This window comes from Nesoenas mayeri (genome assembly GCF_963082525.1).
Source record: "Nesoenas mayeri genome assembly, chromosome: 1".
Lineage (NCBI taxonomy): Eukaryota > Metazoa > Chordata > Aves > Columbiformes > Columbidae > Nesoenas > Nesoenas mayeri.
Window position 1 is genome coordinate 43823887 of NC_137541.1, and position 24043 is coordinate 43847929.

General features: G+C 37.6%; 1 protein-coding gene across 3 annotated transcripts in view; it reads left to right on the forward strand.

Annotated features, from left to right (window-relative positions):
- The window catches only part of ANKS1B (ankyrin repeat and sterile alpha motif domain containing 1B), a gene marked incomplete at both ends in the record, with an annotated part of 434431 nt that overhangs the window by 262178 nt on the left and 148210 nt on the right, over positions 1 to 24043 (forward strand). For all 3 annotated transcript variants that reach the window (XM_080342173.1, XM_080342174.1, XM_080342175.1), the window contains 2 exons: positions 1182 to 1280; positions 13337 to 13489. In XM_080342173.1, the coding sequence (XP_080198299.1) occupies positions 1182 to 1280; positions 13337 to 13489 (252 nt within the window). The remainder of the gene's footprint in view (positions 1 to 1181; positions 1281 to 13336; positions 13490 to 24043) is intronic.

Sequence of the window (24043 nt, forward strand, 5' to 3'; positions counted from 1 at the left end):
CAGCTAGCCAAATGGAAAGGTGGAGATGAAGTTTTTCATGGATTTGCTCACATAAAGGCTATTTCATGATGATGTTAAATGAGTACAAATAATAAGAATTCTTGCTTCTAGCAAATTAGTGTCATGAGACTCCAACAGGGGTAAGAGTTCAGGCAGGCCATCTGTTTTTTTGCAGGTTTTGCTCACAACTGTAATAGTTAGAAGCTTTTATATATATATATATATATGTATAAATATAAATATAAAAGAGGTTTTGGCTGAAATTAGTCTAATAAGGCAATACAAGATTGCCAGCCTACTTTGCACCATCTTGATTTGATCCCTTGCTGCAATTCCTTTTTCAAGCTATGGTTGTGCCTCCTGTGATTCCCAGTAGTCACTGCCAGCTAATCAAGCCCCTTAACTTTCAAATGCTGAACTTGCTCTCTAGGTGGTGTCAGATGCCTTGAACCTGGGAGTCGTCTTATCCTGTTTGTGGAGCTATAGATCCTGTCCTACTGGTAGCAACTCCTCAGAATAGAGGCTTGAATTGAGGAGTTTTGTGGGTGCTCATTTTGTGTATTGTTTGAACAGATGGTCTTCTTCAGCTGTTTGCATGTTAGGAGTTATTTGATCTGCCTGCAAGCATGGAGATAAGAGCAGTGATGGGTGAAGTTAGGACAAAACTGGTACAATTAAATTCAGGGGATGGGGACTGTATGGCATTTGTTGATGCCCCTCTTTGGTTTCTTCACCATTTTACTAACAAGGAACTAAATTATTTTATTCTCATTCACTCTGTTGATCTTATTCTGTGCAAAGTCTGGAGAAAAATGAAAATAATATATAGCTGGGCAAAACAGGAAGGGAATGAAAAAATGAAGTTTCTGAACATTTCTCTGGTCTTGTCACTCATTTCAATCAAATAAAAGAAGATTCACATCTAGTATTTGGCTTGAGTGAGTGAGTGTCCACCGTCAGTGCCGCCAGCAGTATAGTAACTGTCCATGAGCTCAAGCGCCTTCAACCATATTTTGTCATCATGAAAATGAATGCAATCATCAGTCATTTATGATTGTTGTTGGATACTACAAGTTAAGCAAAATATTCTCTTTTAAACACACCAGAAGGGCTCGTTTCAGGCTATTGAAGGCATCTGCTATTTTTTCATTTTTATTCTACCTTTTTTTTTTTCATTTTAGGGAAGCAATGTAATGGAGGACCAGGATCTCCTGGAAATAGGAATCCTTAACTCTGGACACAGACAGAGAATACTCCAAGCAATCCAGCTTCTCCCAAAGGTATAATTTCTGTTATTATCAAGCAAGGGAACTCACACCTCTAGCTTTCACATTACCTTAAACACTATTTTGAATGGAGAAAAATGTCACTCTTTACTGGTTTTGTAGACATGTTTTTTGCATATGCAAATGTGCCATAACATAATGTCATTGCACTGAACTCATTTTGTATAGATGTAATAGACAGACAAAGCAAAGGAGAGGAAAATCTGTAATTTGAAGTGATGGCTGTTTAGAATTTATTTTAATTATTTTTGGCTTTTCAATCTGTTTATAGACTGTCACTACATATGTGTAAATAAGGCTGTCAATGAATGCCAAATGTTTGTCTTTACATAGCAGTTGGCCTGTAAATAGTTTGTCCCTTATATCAGTATTCTCAAAAGCCTTGGATGAAACATCGTTTCCCTAATACCTGCCTTTTGTGTAAGATGTGGAGACTTCCTGCAGGCTTCATATTTGATTCGCTGCTGTGTACATGAATTTTTCTTCTCATCTGTGGACAGAATAACTTGCAGACATTTTTCCAATCATTTTTGGTGGTAGCTGATTTAAACTATAGATTTTAAAATCAGTGATAGAATGGGATTTTTCTCATATTTTCTATACCAGAATATATCAGTGGAGGCTTCTACTAGCATTCCAAACAAGAGAGATAGTGGACCTAACATGAAAACTTACTATTTGATTTTGCCACACCAGTAAGGCTCATAAGGCTGCCAGGTATAATGCACATACTTAGTCTAAGTTACTAGGCCAGAAATAAAACCTAACATAAAGTGCATGGAGTGTTCTGGAAGCAGCATGTATAGACTAATTGAGGTAAATAGAGATTAGTCTGCCTGCAGTTTGATAATGTTGGAGAATTAGAAGAGTTATTAAAGGACTTTTCAGTCTAGAATATGAGGCTGGCACTGCTGGAAGAGGCTTATTGATGCATCATGACTTACTGGATGGATCACTTGTAAAAGAGAACAAGGGTTTCTTTTATATGGGAAAAATTAGAAGTTGTGGACAATTTCTGTATCTGGATGTGTTAGTCAATCCATATATACTACAATATAAGTCTGCACTGAAACACTGAAGATTATTAAAGACAATAATATTCCCCATACCATATTAGACAAGTAACATAAATGGTAAAAGTAGTAGGGTATATGAAAGTAGCATTTGATGAGTTACAATAGATATTTAAGGTTTAACTATTAATTTATTAAGTTTTCATCAATGCTATCATTCAAACAAAATTTTGTAATCTTAATCCCAGCTCTTAGCTGATGGAGTATTTTTTCTGGTTTTCGTACTTCTTAGAGAGATCACTATTCTTGTTTAAATTTTCCAAAATTAATGAATGGATTGTTAATATATAATAATTGTAGTGCTATCTGCACTCAGTAGCTGGCATTTATGAAAACATTTTTAATAATGTCTGCTTTTGGGGAGTATACTAATGCTGAGACCAGATTCTGTCACACAACTCCAACTGAGGTCTTTTAAAAATGTGCTTAATGTGGGAAAGGAGAACAGAATCAAGGTCTAGAAATACTCTTGAAACCAGTTGAGAAGAAGGGTTATGCAGTTACTTGGAAGAGTCAACATTAAGTAATTAAGTAACACGGAACAGCTTGAAGCCTGGGCTGAGGAACGTTGGTGTGGTCTTTAGCAGCTTCCCTGTTAAGCTAGAATAAACAGTCCTTAGGGACCAAGTTTTTAATGTGTCTTTGATTCAAGAATGTTACACCAAAAGAAAGGCAGTTGAAAACTGAAACTATGCATCATATTTCTTCACTTAAATGACTCAGCAACACAAGAGAGCTTACATAGTAAAAATTCATAATTTCCCATTCAAAATTGAGCTTTCTTGAAGGCGCAGCTGTCAGAATAGTTATGGGGCCCAAAAATTGGGATCATGGTGAGTTTCATCTGATGTAACCTCCCCTTGATGTATTCACAACAGCTTGCTGAAGGTCTAAAAATCTTTGACATCCTGTAAGGAACTGTGAAATATTTCTGTATTTCTCCTTGTTTGTTGATAAGTTCAGCTCTGTCATCGTGCATTCAAAATATTTCCTATGGTCTAAATAATTTAAGATCTCAAACCATAGTTGGACTCTCACTAATTTGAATCTCATTAGATAAAAACTCTTTTAGTTTGATTTGAACATGTACCTTTTTTATGTTCCTCATTTAATTTAAAACTTGATGACTCCTTCTGTTTTAGTACTTAATAACATTGGTGATGATATTATTCTGAGTTTTACTATAAATGTTTCCTGTCTTGTCTTATTTTTTTATGGAAGTTACATGCTTTATAAAACATCTATGGATAAGCACTTCCTTAGAGCCATATACTCAGGCAGTATTAAATAAGCTTAGAGCATAAAAATCAAGCAACAAATCTATTGTGAAGGTTTTAAAAGACTCTTTTTAAAAAAAAAAAAAAAAAGAAAAAAGCTCTTTTTAAAATTCTCATCAACATTTATTTCTGCAGCCTGAAAATGCAACAGGCATTTAGTGGCTGAAAGGAAAGACTGTCTTTTTTTTACTCTTAATTGCTGGCTTCCTAAAGAGTGATAAATTCCTTTCTTTCAAACACCAGTAGCTTGTTTACGAAACTCATTCTAGAGCTTGATCTAGGTTTTAATAGGAAAACAAAACATATCTGTCGAAATGTAGATGAATTAATCTTTGTAGTTTCTTATGCAGTGTTTAACCAGTATTAAAAGGTATGTTTACCTGGATTTCTCAAAATATTTTTCCTTGATGATTCTGTTTTTGAGGAGAGCATTTCATAAGAGGGTAAACTGATACGTTCGTAAGAGACAGGCAGAGTTGAAATCTCTCAGATTTCTGCTTTTCAAAATACCTTTTATTTTTGTTGGATTAGAGCTGGTAGCCCAAATTCTTATCTCACACTAATGTAATTTAAGTTATTCAAGTTTCACATTAATATTAACTAGAGCACTTTATAGCGTATTATTATTAGATAAGGTCAAGACACTCCAGTAGAAATATAATTTCTGGAAGTTAATTCTTGAAATGGAAATATTTTATACATGACATCAGTGTTAGAGCAAATTTTGTAGTGGCCTTTGATATTGCATTTAAGATTTTTTTGTGTGTCAAATGAATTAAATCAATAGAAGTTTGGAGAAGGATTTTATTCATTTTATTAAGAGGATGTTCAGACATGTCAAGTGATAGAGGAAAACATCTAAAAAGATACTGAAGTTGCAAATACAAGGACCTGAGAAAAAAAATAATACTGAGAAAATAATTGTGTGTGGAATATGCTTAATTGATTAAGAAAGTACTGGCAGTCATAACGTAACATTTTAGCCACACTTAAGTGCAACAGGAAACTAGGGAGCATTGTCAAGTTATTTTGGTATCAAAAACCTATGTGCAAATGACTCCCCGATAGGTTCCTGAAAAAACAAAATGTTTTTGAATAATAAGAATTATCCTAGCTTATCTGAGAACTTAGTTAAGAAAAAGGATTGGTTTTGTGTGGGATGCTCAGTGTATGGCTTCTTCTCCAGGCACATAATGGGAACATTCTCTCATTTGACAGATGGAAGAAAGATGTTAGCTGAAAGCAGCTTTCTGCTGGCTTCAGAGCTATTCTTAAAGTATGCAGCTTGTTCCTTCCTGCATGGAGAGGTCTCAGCACAAAGCAAGTTTGGGAATCTTGTAGCAGTGGTGTGCAGGCAGCCAGCCGCTTTCCTGGGTGCTTTGCAGACCCAGACAAGAAGTAGGACATCATCATGAGTATAGGAGCAGTAAAGATGTGCTTCCAAAAGGTGCTGGATCTATTACTCATATGTAAAACTCTTCTGTGCAAGCACAGTAAGTCTGGCATTTAGGAAAACAGAACTACTGTGCTTGTGCATGTTAACTATATTGTGCATGTAACAGAGAATGACCACATCATATGGCTGCTATTGTTATATTGCTATTGGCTTAGACATCCCAGAGCTCAGCAAGCTGATTTGAATCCTGGTGCTTAATTCTCTCCCTTTTAGCACAGTTAATAGGTAGATCATTCCAACTTCCATTCCTAAAGACAATGTCCAAACTAGAGATGCTGCAAAGTGGATATTATAAAGTTTATGATCCTGTCCAGCCATGACTCCTTGGTTCTGTACTGCTGGAAGTGAAGATGAAAAACAGAATTTGAAGGAAATGTTTTCTACCTGCTGCTTTTCCTCCTTCTAATGCCTCTGGAAATTACTTCCCTGATTTGGAAGGAGGCCATTCACTTGCTTATTGCACTGCTTATAAGACCTTTCACCATAAAGAACATAAAAAAGTGTTGGAATGCAGTGTAATGAATTTTTCAAGTCTGAAACACAAAGGTGTAGTCTACATTATTTAAGTAATGCAGCACAATAGAAATGGATCAGTAAAACAAGGCAGTTAGATACATCCCTGCTATGCTGTTTACTTCCGACTAGCTTTAGACTTATCCTATAGACCATATATCCCCTCCATACATGTCTTTCAAAGCTTTCTCATGAAAGCAGTCTTACAAACGTTTTCCTTCTCAATTGAGCCTATTAGTGAACCACTCTAGACATGACACGCAGTCATTTATCTGTATCATTTAGCTAACAGTAGCATGTCACTGGTTCTGCGACAATTGCCCATATAGAGTCTTGTTTCTTTTCCAGCTTCTTTTATACTTTCTTCTTTGTCATTGACTCTGCAATGCCTCCTGCCTGCTCGGAGAATAGTCAGCAGACAAGGAAATATGCTATAAGAGAGGAAGCACTATTCTCTCTCTATGACAACCAGACTAGGGTGACTAAATGATCTTACAATATCCGCACATCCTTTTGTCCGAGAAAGGGGACACAGACAACTCCTTTCTGGGAGTATTTGATGGAGTGGCTGTTCTGCTTTAGACCTTTACATTTCATGTGTTCATGAGCTCCATCAGGGCCACTGATGGGATCCACGTTCCTGTCTGCAACCTGTCCACAGAAACACAAAGACTACCACTCAGTTGCCCTACACCTTTACTCACTATGGCATGTTTATGAACATATTTTCAGGTAAACAAAAGGACTTCCAATACCTATATGGTTCATAATTCCAGTGCTGGCTTCAGAAGGAACACTAGCATCTTCCCTACAGGCAGCAATAGAGTTACCATCATCTGTATACTGCCTGCCTCATGCGAAATGCTGTGCACCCATGGCATCACCATGTCATGAGACCATACCTGTACAGAAATGGAGCAAGTACCCAGTTTAACTGTAATTCTGTCACATGCTGTGTGAAAGGACAGTATGGCTTTCACCATCTGCTTGCAAGATTGCAAGCTGCATGACAGCCTGGACACAAACATTTCCAGTATTTCTCACACTGTACATTTGCAAGGACACAGTTAAGTCTTTTTAAGTTTTTAATAGACTGAAATAGCAAAGACCAGTTTATTCAATATGCAAAAGCATGGCTCTCTCTTCTCTTTTAATCTTCTCGGAGATCAAGGATGGCACTTGTCTCTAGGCCCCTGCACCTTCACAGATAAAGGAAAGACCAACCAGGAGTGACTGGAGTAAGACAAGGAAAATGCGACTAACACTGAATGTCTTTTGCAGTGTTTCAAATGCAATGAGAAGATCACAAAGAAATGGATCTCTGTCTCCTTGTGTCACTGAATTTCTAACCCTACTCCCACCTCCACACAAAAGAAGCAGAGATGTCTTCATGGCCCTTGAGTCTTAATTGCTTCACCTATTCAGTCCTCAATGGCACTGGGTTGATAGACATGATTATTCTGCCTACTGGTGCGTGGCTGTTAACTTCTGTTTCCAGTGCCATCTGGAAAGTATACAGACCATTTCACTATAGAAAAATTCCAGTTGGAGCTGCTAGAAGATGGTTGGTGAGGTGGGAGGCATGAAAGGCTAACAAGACCTATGTAAGTGATTGCCATGACTTGGGGAAGGAGGAGGAGTAAGACGTGAAGGCAGCTAGAGATTCAGGGCTGACTAGGTCAGAGGGTACTTTTCTATGATTCCTCTCTCCAAGAAACCCTTCTTTATGTCCTCCTTCCCCTTCTCCAGTGAGATAAGAGCTTTTGTCCCATCCCCTCCCACTTGTCATCTAGCAAGAGAAATGATTCATCTCCCCTGTGCCTATGCCTTTGGTTGCAACACACCATTCAGAGAATGACTCTCCCCTTTCAGTCTTATGATGGGCTGTTAGCACATTGTATTCAAGGCATTGTTCCCCAGAGGGCCCCAAGCTGTACCTCTTCAGTCTCAGAAATGATCTCTGTCTGCACAGGATGCCAAGGCCAAGTTCTCTGTAGCTGTCTAACATGCAGAGATTCAAAGGTCTCCAGAGAGGCACCGCTGTGGTGGTGTGAAAGCATGCCTGTAAGGCTCTGGCTCTGTGCGCTGAGGTGCCAACAAATATCCACAGGACTGCTTGTAGAAATTATACTCATAGAAACTCTTGAGATCAAAGGCCATAGCTTCCACCTAGTCCACAAATGCCAGATTTAGGTATTCTTAAGATAGCATTATGTGCAACTGAAGTGTCCTGAACTGTTGCATACCTCATTCTCAGTAGTATTGAGTGAAACTTGTTCTTCTTTTTACCCAGACATTGTGTCTGATGAAAAACTAGGAGGTCTTTTCAGTCTTCAGGATGTGGATCTGTTTAAATTTCTCCAGGAAAAAAAAAAAATATGTGTGTGCATCTATTTTCCTTTAAATTCAGAAGACAGATTCCAACTGCAAAAATCACAGAAAGGGGGCCTATTGCAATGCTGGCAATCTTAGCTAGGAAACTCTGAACTCAGTTCATGGTATTCGGGATTTGCCTTCGGGGAAGGACACTAAATCAGGCAGCGCTTCAAAGTGAACGTGCCGATACTGTCTTTTTATAGTAAGCTGTGACAAGATAGATAGACAGAATAAAAACCCAAAAGATTCCTATACAGCTCTTCCTCACCCACCATGTCTTTGCAGAGAGGTCCATGTTTTCACGCACTGGCTTTCTCAACAGCAGCCAATGCAAAGTTTACTCAGGTCTTTAGGGAGTTGTGCCCCTGCCCAGGAGAGCAGCCTCTCCATCCAATTCCTCAATTTCTGCACCGTACTTCAGTCAGCAGCTCCACCTGGTGCCCCTGAGCCAGCCAGGCCCTGTGGTCTTCAGAAGTGTCACTCTCCGAACCTTTCTTTCACTGCACCAGAGGAGGATTGACATCCTCTCCCAACAACATGAGCCCAGCTGATCACATTTATAAAGCACATAATATACGACACACAACTCACAAAGACAAAAGACCAAAAAAAAAAAAAAAGATACTTCTTAAAGATACCTCTTCCATTCTTCCATATACAGTCATCAGATTGGTAGTTGATAGTTTCATACGAGTTCCCAAAAGTGCTGCTTAAATCTCTCAGCTAGGCCAGAAGTTTAAAAGAAAGCATTCTGTGCTTGCTAAAAAGATTTCTTGCAAACCAACACAAGTGCACAAGTGTAAATTCATTGTAATCATAGCCATCATTTAAAAAGCTGTGAAATTCAAGTAATGTCTTTCTCCTTATAAAGCAGATAGAAAGCTTGATTTTAATACACACAGCGCTGAGATCCACCAGATAGTGGAGATAATGTGGAGAAAATAGCATTAGTTCCCCATCTGTCTGAGATATCAGAGAAAACTGGTAATAGTCCATGTTACTGAATTCACCTTGGTGCTTCTGGTGCATATATGATTACTTCGAAGCTCTGTTTTTGTTTATCTGGCTACCTTTGAGGGACAAAAACCTTGTATCCTTGTATCCTAAGGTAAAATACTATATAGATAAAGCAGTGATGCACCTGTAAAAAGACAGATGTACAGACAGTTTCTTGTAAAGTATATCTCAACCCATTAGGATGCTACTTGACGTTACATTTTTGTTATGAGAAACAGCTCTTTCTGGCTTCTGCTTTCTATTTATTTCAAAGGAAGTAATACTAGAGATAGATCAATAGGGCCTTGGAGAGAAATCTCCTATGCTTTGTGTCTTCTTCCATGCCTCATTTATGTAACATTTATATAATATTTTCTTCAAAGTTTCTTTTTCTCTAAGTCCTATGGGCTTCATTCCTAGCCTTTTCCATAGTCGACACACTAAAATCATCTGTTCTTTAAAGATAACAACCAAATGAACCAGTAGCAGTGGCTGTGGAAGAACAAAACTCCCCCTATTTATGAGCAGTTAATATCTGAAAGGCTGTCATGACTTGAAGCTTAGAGATTTTATGCTGCTCTGAGTCAAACAGTGTGCTTAGATGTTTGACACCACTGGTGCATGTGTTGTTGCTGGTGCAAAATGATTGAAATGTTACACATGGAAATACAGACAGTAGATAGGAGGAGCTTTTTCTCAAGACAAAATAAAAAATCAGTCAGCAAATATCATCAGCAAAGAAGCCTACAGGGTTTAGATGATCTGTAAGGGCAGTCTAAGATTGTGGTGCAGTACAGAAAAAAGAAAATACAAACAGTCCAAGAGCCATGACCTATTAATGAGGACTGGGATAAGATGCAACAAAACTGGAGACCTAATAAAGTAAAGGGGCAGCACTTCCAGACAGATGTTTCAAACTCTTAGCTTTTTTTTTTTTTTTAATTTAAAAATTCTGTAACGTTTTGTAAGAAAAGCAGATACTATTAATGATAATGTCATGTCTAGATAACCAATCTGTCAATAAATATTTGAGAAGAAAACATTCAGCCATCTATGAATGACAGTTAATAAGCCAGCTGATGTTATTAACATACAGAACGAAACTTCCTATATAAGAGGACGGATACTGCAAGTTTATTATTTTTCACAGAATCACAGAATTAGGGATTGGAAGGGACCTCAAAAGATCATCTAGTCCAATCCCCCTGGTGGTATTACACACATTTTAGAAAATATGGTTTAGGTAAGAGATTGGTTCTTGGTTCATGACAAAACAAAATACTGCTTTTGTGCTGAAACTACTGGCAAATATTCTAGTTCTGAGATTACTTTTCTGTGACAGGAGCAGCAGGAGGGGCTGCCCTGCCAGGGCAGGTGGGCTGGCAGCTGAGGGGGGACAGTGAAGCCAGCAGCGAGCACAGAGCGAGTGAAGCAGGGACATTGTCAATGGCTGCAGAGTGCTATGTCCCAGGGAAAATCCACAGGGATAAGGATGACACAGGGTCTTTTGGGGACGGCGAGTTGATGGGTGAGGATCAGCAAGGTGCATGGCTGGGCACAGATGTAGCTGTGGCACAGCTCAAGCAAATGTCAGGGACATGGACCTGAGCTTACATGCAGCTTCTGCAGAAGGTGGGGTGGCCCCGACCAGGCTTCTCACTGTTATTTCTCATGTGGGTCTGATCCCAGGCTGTGCAGCTGCACCACCCCCGACGTGGCCTTGAATGCAAGCTGCCAAATTTCTGGGGCCGGGAGAAAGAAAATGCTTGCAGAGCCTCCTGCTGCCCAACAACAGGCCAGTGTGTTTTCCATTAGGCTATTGAGTGACCTGATGACAATTTTGTCAATTGGCACCAAATCCGAAGAGTGAAATGGTCACATACATTCCAGTTGTTCTCTGTTCTTTTTCTTATTGGATTGTTCACCTGCATTTGCTTGCCTGCAGCCCTTTGCAACACGCCGTAGTAGAGTGATATCTATTTTAACAACCCTTCTGACGGAGATCTCCAGTGGGAATTGAGAATTCAGAAACTTCCCATGCTGTGTTTGCTTTTTATAGAGGCTGACGGGTTACCAGAATTGTGAACCAGGCTGCATGAGATTTCTCAATCAGCAGGTCAAAAAAAAAAAATCATGTTAAAATCTGGACTTTTTAAACAGAAATGTCAAATAGCAATAAACAAAAGAAATAATTTGCATAATGTGCCCCATCTGGATATGCTGAAAATTGCTTTGAAGTGGCTTTGCTTTTATTTGTTAGAGAAAGAAAACAAAAATACCTTATATCTTTTACGAGTCATGTTCTCTGTGGGCCCTGTACATCTTCTTCATGTCTTATCTGTATTAGACTTTTCTTCTTCAGTTGACTGGGTTCTTTCTTGTCACGTGTCAGTTGTTTAAGCATACCTCATTTCAAATCAGGTCTTGAAACAAGCTTCCCAGGAGTCAGAGCTCCCAGGGTCCTCCAATGTTTTTTGCAACCTGCTGGACAGACTACTGTCAATCTAAGATTTGAAGTAAGTCTGAATGACAATGAAAGAAGAATTTGCCATGCTTTTGATGTCTAAGAATTTCATTCTAAATTAGGAAGAAACTAAATTCCAAAATGTCAAGTTCAAGAACCAAACTGAACTCTCATTTCCTAATATGACTCCTTTGTTACAGAAGTGACCTCAAAGTCTACAATTCCCATTGTTAATTATGTGGTTTCTCCTATCTCTCTTTTATGATTTAAGATACTGATTTCACTATATCCTTTAAATATTTCCATTAATTTTGTATATCCAACATCTGCAGCAAAAGACAAAAGAGGAAACTGTCATATCCAAGATGCAGTGTGCCTGCATCACTCCTCTCTGATACTGCAGGAAACCAAGATCAAGATCATGACATGGTGGCTTTCTGCATTTGAACAGACAAATCGGCGAATACTACTGTGGCCTTCAAATGCACTCTTTTTTTGCCTCTGCTTTGAATTCAAATTCTGTTTCAAATAAACTGTGAGAAATAAATTGGGTCAGGCAAGATATTAAGATCAAAATTCTCTCCTTTTTAAATTACTTTGTCACTCACTTCAAACTTAAACTCAAAGCGTTATGTTTCTGTCACACTTCCCTTGTTCCTCAGAAAGTAGGAATGTACAGAAGGAGACAGGAATGGGAGACAAGCTTTCACCATGCACAGTGTTCCTTTTGCACAGTCGGGAGATTCTGTGCAAAACACAAGGTTTCTAAATTTCTAAATCTACTTAACAGTTTACCAGTTAAGTGTATTATCCAGTTAGCAGTAGTTACATTTCTATAGAAAGATTATATGCGTATACCAGTATTGAAAATTGAGGCTATTGCATAATTTTTTCTGCTTCATTCTACTTCCACTTCTGCCACTTCTTCCACTATTGCAAATTAATTTAAAATTCATAAAAACAGTATGGCACAGCAGGTTGCACAGGTAGAGGCTTTATACATTTTTATCTTTAACAGCTAGCTTGAAAATCTTCACTTGTGTTACTGAGAGGCAATTGTGAAAGAGAAATTGCAGCTCTTTACTTCTTAGCAGCTTAACAAAATTCAGAAAAATAAGATGCCAGTGGTGTTTCTTAGTTTATTATGAAAACAAGATTAATGTGATTATTCTTTCTGTGCCTGTGTTGCTATTTGAATGCAGGTGGTGCACTTCTATGTACATCATTCTGTCAATTCCATTCCAATAACATTTGGTTCGATTGTCCAGTCTCAAGCAACTTGACAGTCAGAGGCAAATCTAAAATATATTAACGGCCCAAGAGTTCCATATAAAATGTGAGCAGGTAGAGGAAACAGACTTTTTTAAGCCTCATCTGGGGACAGAAAAATATAGTGCAGTTTCAACCATCATAAAATATCAGATAACCTACCAGGAGATATAAATTAGGAATAATATAACCAAGGTGATATGTTTCACTTGCAGTTTCATACCCAAAGATCCATTCCTCAGTCTAATTTCTTCCCCTTCTATGGAATCTTAGCCCAAATATGACATTTTTGTGCAATCAGGATATTAATAATGTTCCTTTCTCATTCTTTCTTTTGCCTTCCCTCACTTGTGAATTCTCTGATGTCTAGTAAAAATAGAACTCATGCTGCAGTCTTGGTATACTCTAGTTTAAAAGGCAAGCAGACATAAGAAAAAGATCCATTGTAAACTAAGTTTTATTAGTGTTTTTGCTCACAAAATTGCTTCATGTTGTACTAATCATTAAAAGAATGTTGATAAGAGAATGAGATAACTCTGACCCAAAGAAAATAATATCAATAGCTGCTGTTCTGAAAGTTGTTTAGTGAATATTATCAGTAATTCTTGCTCATTCTTGTTTTTCAGATGAAGCAGATCGGTCACGATGGCTACAACCCCAGCTCTGTAGCTGAATGGCTGGATTCCATTGAATTGGGTGACTATACCAAATCCTTTCTAATTAATGGCTATACATCGATGGACCTTGTGAAAAAAATCTGGGAGATTGAATTAATTAATGTAAGTTGATCAATTTGTAGCAGTAGTTCCTCCTAAATACATTATAGTCCTTGCCCTTACATATCAAAGCGAAAGCACAGAAACAAATTTCACTACAGATAGTGTCATCAAGTACTGTTAACGTTTACATCTTTCATGCCTATACCTGGATTGACTGTACCCTTTGCTTCCATTTGCTTTGCTATTGTCTTTAGCATGGTATTCAATCAGCATGATTGTGTCACTGCTTCAGGATGCTGAATGACATTTAAAAATATATTTTGGTAGTATATAGCTTTTAAAGTGCCTAACAGTACTTCTAGTAATTATAGTTACAATTTACTTTTTCCACCTGCCCTGACTAAATTAAACACAAAATAAGGAGACCTTAAATACAGTTAATAGGTTATGCTAAAGGAACAAAATCTTTTATTTCATTATCACTTTTACATGAGTTAGTTAAATTAGATGCCACACATGGGTAACCATAAACTTCAATGTAGACTGTGCTGCAGAGTAATTTGGAATGAGATTAATTTTGTATTGATACAGTGAAGACATTGACGGTACAGCTTTGCCGATGGAATTTTCATTTAAGTTATGTTTCTGAAACTGAGTTGTTTCCTTTTATAAAAGATAGATGGTTATAGCTTTAGTTCTGCTGTAGCTTTTGAAATCAAGAGTTTTTCTGAAATTTAGGGCAATCCCAACACGGAGAAAAGCCCAATATCATACTTTATTGTCTCTTCACAGACAAAAGGCACAGCCTCTTCCTTCCAATATAGGAGATACAGCATGTCTGCCTCTCATTAGTGTCTAACTCCCAGAACAGTCAAAGGCCCACCAGTAACCATAGGTATTTCATATTAACTGAAAGACAACACCATTGCATGTTAGAATTTATTTTCTTGCTGTCGTATTACAGTTAATGTTAACTAGCATGAAAATGTAGAGTAATGACCAAACTCTGCCTTACATGTTATGTCTGTTGCTTTCAATGTATGTTGTAGGTGTATAATTGAAATCAGGATGTGACTGATGCTATTATGGATGTCTGCTGCTAGGCTATTTATAACTGTGATTCTTTTTTCTATATGTGGCCAGAATTTTAATAAGAACTGATGACTCTTTGCTCCAGAAGCTAATATAGATTAACAACCAACACTGAGTTGAAAAAAAAAGTGGAACTCTCTGCTCACGTTGTCTTCTGTAACTTAATTTTGCATCCCAAACATTGTGCCATAATCAGTTTGGAACAAATTACCCTTTAGCTCCCCCAAGTGGATCATTAAAACTTCATTAAAGGCTTGTGGTTTGATTCCAAACTTGCTTAAACTGATGAAAAGGGTTATTCCATTTCTGTAAAATTACTATCAACCAGACCAGTATATACCCCTCTAACTTTATAGCTTAACGTCATGTTCTCATTTAAAGCCTGTACTTCTTGGGAAAACACTCCCTTTTGCAAGGAAGTTGCAAGAAGCAGCTGATGAAGTGTTGTTTAAATGTTTGTATAGATGTAGATACCTATGGAGATAAATATTTTTCCCATGTGACATATTACTGGATTATTGTGTTCAGGAGCATAGTAAACAAAACAGTTCTGCATTTGCAGAATTTCCATTTTAGTATATATTTAATTCTCACCAATCAGTAGTAGTTATCTGTAATGAAATAATGTTTACTGAGAAAATTTGTAGCTTATAAAACTATTTACTGTTATTTTTCTGTTTCAATTGAGGGTAATATTTCAGAAATGGACAAGAAATTGGTTTGAAGCATTGTGCAGTCTGGTGGAACAAGATACTTATTTCTGACCAGCAGGCTTGCTGCCTGAAATTAATTTCAAAGGTCTTACTTCACATTCAGGTGATGGCAAACAAGAGCTTATTACAGAAAAATCTTGATAATGGAATGCATAAAGGTCAAAGCCAGTGGTTCTGGAATATGACTCCTGACTTAGGTAGGTCAGAATCCAGCCACTTGAAAAATAAGAGAAAAAACAGACTTAACATCCTGAAAATAATTCAGAGTGCCCTTGTTGTTCTTGGTGCTTAAGATGTAGATGGAGCAAGAAGTTTCATTTACACTTATGCCAAATACACAAAAAAAAATGTATCAAGGTCTGCAGATATGATAACTTTCCCATTTTAGCCATCAGTTTAAACAGTTACAGCCACTGAATCCGACATAAAAGCTTCTCCTGCTTTGGTGCAAGGAATCCCTTAGTTCATATTTGGTGCTTCTTTCCATTTGGAAATCATCCATGGCTTCTGGAGGGATAGAAACAGATTTGAAGGTAGAGATAATATTCTCTTTTAAGTAAACTAGAACAACTGAAAGGACAGGGAGAGAAGATTTAATTTTTCACAAGCCCTCCTTTACATCTCAAAAAACGAAAAGTCTTTAATATCTTCTTTCTACACATTTTGTAGTCATCAACTCAAATGCCTGTGGATGAAGTTCATGAAGTTTTAGGGTTTTTTTCCAAAATCTAAACTAGTAATAAGGTCATCCTTTATGCATCTCAGTATACTGTTGTGAGTTTTACTTACCACATGCCTCAGAACTTCCATGTATGATGCTGACCATCACACAAATCTATTCAATTAACTTATTAAAGCAAACAGCTCATCTTTTGGAAGACAGAAGGAAGAAAGGATATTCTGAAAGTCTCCCTGTAGCTGAATGAAGCTAGCCTCCATAAATTCCCTTTATAAACTATAAAGGATGGTGAAAGAATCCAGAGGATGATTCAGGGTGGTTAAATTACGGTTAATTATCTGGATTGCTTGTTAGAGGAGTTTGTCTCTCCTTACTGACTTAGAGAGATGCTAAGATTAGCTTTAGTAGGACTGTTGATCTGCTGGAGGGTAAAAAGACTCTTCAGAGGGATCTGGACCAGCTTGATCGCTGGGTGAGGCCATTTGTATGAGGATCAACAAGGCCAAGTGCCGGGTCCTGCACTTGGGTCACAACAACCCCAGGCAATGCTACAGGCTCAGGGAAGAGTGGCTGGAAACTGCCTGGCAGAAAAGAACCTCGGGGTGTTGATTGTCAGCCAGCTGAATATGAGCCATCAGTGTGTCCAGGTAGCCAAAAAGGCCAACAGCATCCTGGCATGCATCAGAAATAGTGTGGCCAACAGGACCAGAGAAGTGATTGTCCCACTGCACTCAGCACTAGTGAGGCCCCAGCTTGAATCCTGTGTTCAGTTTTGGGCCACTCACTACAAGAAAGATGTGGAGGTACTCAAGCACGTCCAAAGTATGGCAATGAAGCTAGTGAGGGGTCTGGAGCACAAGTCCTGTGAGGAGCTGCTGAGGAATCTGGGGTTGTTTAGCTTGGAGAAAAGGAGGCTGAGGGGAGACCTTATTGATCTCCACAACTACCTGAAAGGAGGTTGTAGCATGAAGGGTGTTGGTCTCTTCTCCCAAATAACAAGCGATAGGACAAGAGAAAATGGCCTCGAGTTGCACCTGGGAATGGTCACATTGGATATTATGAAAAATTTCTTCATGGAAAGGGTTGTCAGGCATTGGAACAGGCTGCCCAGGGAAGTGATTAAGTCACCATCCCTGAAGGTATTTAAAAGATGTGTAGATGAGGATCTTAGGGACGTGGTTTAGTGGGACTTGGAGGTGTTATGTTTATGGTTGGACATAATGATCTTAAATGTCTTTTCCAACCAAAATGACTCCATGATTTTGTGATTTTATGATTAAAGTTAACTCTTCTGAGTTACCTCCTACTCCTGTAGGACACTGGAATAGTCAGAGCTTTGAATCTTCTTATCTTCCTAAAAAAGGACAGTTCTTACTCCATTTCTCAAAGGTACAATCTAGGCAAGCACATTAAAAAAAATGCAAGCAGAATGCCAAGCATATGAGAGAGAGAGAAGATCTGAGACACCAGTGGTAAAGGCCACCTTCCCTTGGCTTCTCTGGTCCTCCAACTGCTTCATTGGCATTAAGAAACAAATTTAATATGCAGCTTCCTGCACTTTATTGAAAATTATTGCAGCAAAGTCTACTCTAAGTTATGTGCTAATTTCTTTCAGACTTTAAAGTATATATATATATATATACTGTGTGTGTTTCCTCAAGCACAATCAAGCAGCAGTTAAAGCATTTCAATCAGAACAGTCACTTTAAAAGTTATTTATTTGTGTTTCTTGCAAGCTCTCACCAGCATTCTCAGTCCTTTTTCAACAACCCAGACTTGGAAATTTAAATTCTGTTTCACTAGTTCATTTGTCATTTTTAGATGAAGAATTCTCCTAGATCCATTTGCTGCGTTATTTTCTCAGGTATGTGCTTCCCAGGAAGCATAGTCCTAATTTCCTTATCCTGGGATTGTAAATTTTTGGAATGCCTTCTCCCAGCACTGGCCTTCCCAGCACTTCTGGGTTTGTCTCCCAGGTTTCTTGGCTCATTAGAGAGGTCAGATTCTGTACTCAGATTCAGATATTATTTGATGCTGTAAATATGTGAACTTTTCTGAAATATATATAATAGGAAAAGTCCACTGTGTTCTGAAATCCCCTAACCCCATCTAAAGTGTGCACCTGTGCTTTAAAGTATGAATGCTCTTCTACATGACTAATCGTATTATTCTTGTCTGTTATTCTGGATTACTTACATAACTCTCCCCCTCGGGGAGTCACTCTCTTCAGGGAACTTTTACTGAAGAAATTCTTCAGGCAAGATATAAACAGCTTAAAAGCACAAAGCAAGATATTTATCATCTAACACACACAATACACTGTAAGACTAATGAACTAGGCATTAAATCAACCCCCACCAAATGAGTCACTAAGTCTACCGGGCAAGTAGTCATCACTCGGGTAGGGGAGGGCTGGCCTCTGTTGCTCCCTGGAACAGGCTGATCCATGATGTTGCTGAGTTGATGTCTTCTGATCTCCCCTTTTTTTCCTGGGGATTTTATACCTTTTAATGCGAATGTTGTTATCCTTGAATCCTTGAGGTGCCAGATTCCTCTGTCTCAACAATCTTACGTCTGCAGCTTTACCTTTCTTATCTCGTATGCCCCCAGCCTGTGCGCTCCCTCACAGCTCCTTCTCACGCCCCAGCAATTTTCTCAGAAGAAAACTGAGAATGGTACCACAGCTGCGCTGTACTCAAAGTAGGCCTTGAATCACAGATAGCTGAACTCCTGGGAGGAGGGTTACATGCAAGTGGCCTGGTTTATAATTTCTTCTCAATTAGTTCATCCTGCACTGCGAGCTGCTCCTATTTGTGTACATCCATCTTTCACATGGGTGATCCAGTCTTCGTCTCCTGTAACATTAATGTTTACCAATGGCTTCTTAAACTCAATTACTGTCAAGATTTTGAACTTTTGGGGAAGTGTTCTTGATGCTGTCTTTCACAATTTGCATTTCTGGTTTATATTAGGCTATAATGATTGCTGTTCAGGATCAAAGATACTAGAGAGAGAAAATAACTCCCAATGGACTGCCTTCCATTAGTTTATAAATAAATACTTTGGACGCTCCACAACATCAAGTTCCACAATTTAATTTAATTATATATTGTGTGAAAAGGTGATTCTTTAATTATATTAAAGGCTGCTGCATGATCATTTCACCACAGTCTGCTAGGTTTTGTACTATAGTAATGAACGACCATGAAAATGACCATACTGAAACAGATTAGAGGGTTTACCTAACCCACTGTGCTGCCTATAAAAATGGCCTTGAACAAATGACCAGGGAAGGCTACACGAATTGGACAAGCATATTATGAACTATCTGCATAGCGTTCTTCTAGTCATTAATAATTTGGACTTCTGGAATTGGGGAAGTTCTTCTCAACTGATCCTTGTCTTTCTTACCTTGAATGACTTATCATCATCAAGTTTTGTGATCTTACTGCTAGTCCGATTTCCTGTAGAACTTATAAATACATTGAACAGCAGAAGTCTAGTTACAGATCTCTCCAGAAATTCAATAAGAACCTCCTTCCTCTATGAAAATTGCATTCTCCTCTACAGTTTCCTGGTTTAACCTCTTCTTATGTCTTAATTCCATGACTTGGATTTTTTTTCTAAAAAGCCCTTTAAAAGTGGCTTCATAAAAGGACTTTAGAAATCCAGACAAACAAACAGCTCAAGCAGATCATAAACCACATCAGCCTACTTTTTGACTGTTTCAAAGAACTCCAGAAGGGTTTTGAGATATGAGATGCCTTTACATGTAGTCACTTCAACTCCTCCTTGTTTTAGTTATCTGTGTGTCCACTACTAGTATGAATTATTGAATAATTTACCTGGGACATGCTTGGAGGCTGCTATTTCCATGAATCTCCCATGAATTAAAAAATTGTCATCAATTTTGTTACACTGCAGTCCTCAGAAAAAAAAAAAAAAAAGGTTTTGAGGGAAAAGTTACACATCATTGCTAGCAATTCAGCAAGTTCATCCTTGAATTCCTTTTCTATTTATCTTTTCTGTGCTATGGTTCATTTTGCACACTTCTATCATTTCTCCTTCCATCATCTCATTTTCAAATTGAAGAGTCTTAGCCCATTTAGCCATTTCATACTTCCAGAAACCCTCGCTCTGTATGTTTGTAGTCCTCTGTACAGCTCCAATATACAGAATGCCAGCTATACTTGTCCAATTTTGAAGTCAGAACTGCTTTATACATACTAAGCTTGAGCCTATAGCTCTACATAATAACAACCATTGTATTGAACTTAGTTCTCAGAGCTCTCATGAGGCCTTAGCCAACGAATGCACCTACAATCTCAGTACAACTTATAGTCTCTGCTTAAAGAACTTAAAAATGGACCACATAGTGCATTTAGATTCCTTGACCAGGTTAGTATCTCACTTAGCAGCCTTCCCATCTACTTCAGCAAAGCAGACAGCAGCTCCACAGCTTGATTGGGTAATACACACCAAATGGATGGATTTTATACAGTCCTCACTTGACAGCTTAATTTCCCATGCTCTATAGCATGAAAATAAAAGTTTTTCTTAGGAGAGCTGTCCTTCAGATTCTCCTTGAAAAATTACTCTGTGACTCTCCTTCTCTTGTTATTCCTTAATTTCCCAAGTGTGCCACTCTGCAGAGGCAGTTTTTGAAGAGGAATGAAACATTACATCTCCATAGCATATTCTCAGACATTGCAGCTGCAGATCTACAATTTCTGTTCCTTTTCCTCTCTACCTCAGAGCCCTGTGCTGGATTTCAGATCACTGAAAAGAATTAAGAGTGCTTGGAGCCACAGTCTTTTCTGATCTCCCAGAGGCACCGCTGACTGAAAAAGATGCCCATAGCTCTTCCTGTAGTTGCTTTCTAAATGGCTCCAACAATTTTGATAATCAGAAGAGCTTTCAGGACTGAAAGTCTGCATTAGCAATTAGCTGTGGGATCCCAACTTTTATACTTGTTGAGTTTAGAAAATTCTTTGTTTACTCTTTCCAAATATTCAGGAGCATGTTACTAGTGTATTTGATTAAGAAATACTTGAAGTTAATTTATGTGAACCATTACTTTTAAAACAGCTACATATATAAACATTTACATGCACATAGGTGTATATGTATATATTTGCTTTCAGTTATACACATTTATATATACAGAATTCTCCAGCAAGCTAAATGATGGACTATCTCACTTCAAAAACAAATGCCACCTCTCTAGAGAAAACCATGTTGAGGTACTGGTGCAAAACCATAAGTGTTGTGTTTCATAGTTTATCTGTAGCATAAAATGTTTTATAATCATTCTGACACCCTGCAAAAAACAAACGTGCATGTTGTACTGAGGAACAGATATTTCTAGGCTTTAGAAGTTTTATGGAAATCTTTACAGTTTTCTGCCAGCCAGGCTGAACTTTAGATCTTCTCGCTCATGAGTAAAATAGTAGTCTATATATAAAGATGCATTAAGACATTTAAGAAAATCTTTTCTACTGCATTTGTCATGTTTTTTATGTTAAATAACTGCAGTTTTGCAATGGTTTATGCACAATCTTGATTGGTCTGAGGAAATATGAAGAAAACTTTCAATATCCATTCAAATTCTCTGCCTCATCTATTTGTGAAACTATCCTAATTAACATAAATAATAGGGCCAAGTATTAAGAAGGTTTTTGATAACAGGATAATTGCTTATATATTTCAAATGAAATACTGCAAAGATGAGTCTGGAGCTGAATAGCTTTCACCATTATGTATTATTTCCTCATGAAGTAAGGTATGTATATGGATTTGCTTAGTTTCTCCTACATTAGTAGAACAATGCTGCAAATGACACTACATTAATATGTGCTAGCTGCTACAGTTGTAAATACAAAAAATAACTCTATAAATTACTCTGTTTCCCTTTGAAATGGGGTCAGTAGGTTCACTGCATGTGCAAAAAAAGTTGTGAGATATTATACCTATAGCAAATCTTTTTCCATATTCAGTAGGTCTGTAGATTTTGTTCATCCAGAGCACCCTCAGAGGTTTTAAAAGGGTTTTAATAATGCACATCTCTGTTTCTTTTGCACAAATGAAATACTTACCAATTGCAATCATATAGTAAATTTGCTCCATTGGATCTTGCATTTGAAAATGGTTGTTTCTGCCGTCAGATTCTTTCTTTGAATAATGGTAGCATCTCCATCAGTCACTTGGTACCTAAATGATTGTGGCTGTTACTGATGATTTAGAAACTGTTGTTAGGTTAAGTATTGCAGTGGATGTTTCTAGAAATCTCACTGGAAGCTCTTTAGCCTCAACAAATCCGTTTCCAGTATTGTAACTTCATCACATGTTTAAGTCTCAGGTACAGTTTCTGCAAGTAATATTTTGCATAGATAGTGATCTTGTAGCCTATGAGTGATTTGATGTGAAAACTTCCATCTGTTCCTGATGGTAATGCAAAATACTTTTTAAATACATAATCCTCTTTCCTCTATGCTGTTACTTGCAAAATATCAGGAGATGACATAAATCATGGCAATTTCTGCAAACCATTTACTGTTTACCTCTTCCTACTCCCACCTTGGATCGTGGCAGTGCTCAGACTCAGAAGTGGGAGGAAAAACACTCCTTTTAGTTCAAATACAGTGCTTTGTTCGGTTTACGATACAACATGGTAAAGAAAGAAAGAGAAAGCATTTGCACCCTAGACGTTTTCACAGCATTTATTTTTCAGTAGTATAATGATTCTATTGTAATCCATCTAGTGTCGTTTTGCACTAGAGATTATTTAAATAGATGATATTATGTAAGTACTTTGAAATACTTTCCCTAATTCTATGTTTTTATTTCCTTATATTATGGCAATAATAAAAAAAATATATTTTTTTTTCTGATTAAAAAGTGATAGCAAAGTAACCATGTTTAATCAGTAAATCTAGCCATTGAATTTTGCAGATTTCTTTTAATGTTTCCCTTTTCCTGCACTTATCTTTAAATGTAAAGATTTTAGTCATATAAAAAACTATATAAGTTTTTAACAATCACTTTTACATCTTCGCTCTTTTTTTAGAATTCTTAAAACCAGAGCTTTTTCCCTCTCTCCTTTTATCTTTTTTCTTTCCCTCTGCCCCACGCTCTCTTCAAAACAAATTATAATCAGGTAGTGATTGGCAGCAATTTTTAGCACTAATAATCAAAGCTGAGCAATTTTAGCACTTATTGTGTTCCACTTGCAGGATCATTTTCTTGTCCTGTAACACACTAGGTAGCACAAATGATTGATTTATAATGCAAGATCATTTTTTTATTAAAGCAACCTACTCTTCCTAGTGCCAAACAGGGCACCATCTCTGAAGTATTGTAACAAAATCTCTCTCCATTCAGGCAGCAAATAAATTACCTTATCTTCTGATTTTCTGTCTAAAATCTTGGTGTTCTATAAGAAGGTTCATATTTCAAGTCTCAGAATGTGACCTCCTCTCCAAGGAGTACAGCAGAACCAGCCCAACCCAAGTTTTCTTATTCTCTTTAACAATGCTAGAAAATAACCCCTCTTCCCAGCCCACAAGTTCTCTACAAAAACAGATAAAATAAAGAGTAACTAAATATTATGTTGTCCTAGGCAACAACTTGTTCTGCCTTCGGTAGCTGAGAAGAGCCCTGGATAAAGAGTTTTATAGTTTACCAGCTTAACCGTTTCAGTGTTGGTGAGCCTGCAAGAAAATTGGATTTCTATTTTTAAAAATGTCCTTTTTCAGATCCTTTAATCTGATATTAATTTAGAAATTTTAGACACATCCTGTTTTGAATATGGTCTCCTAAACAGGCAGTCTTAGGACAGCATCCTTCACTACAATAATGATTGTAGATTCTAGTAGAGGTGGTTCCTCTAAAATAATTTCATTATGAATATTTCAGTTTTCTTTTCTAGGCAGTATTTGTGCTGGTTTTCCTGGAATAAATTGATTGTTTTGGATGTCTGCATTTCTTGTCCCCAAACCCTACCTCTTATAGTTCTAGCTTACAGCATTTTAAAACAGATTGTGTTGACTGAAGGTCAATGTAAAATACTTGACGTTCATGGTAGATAAAAGCAAATGAACACAGTGATGTTAATGTTGTAAAGCAATACTT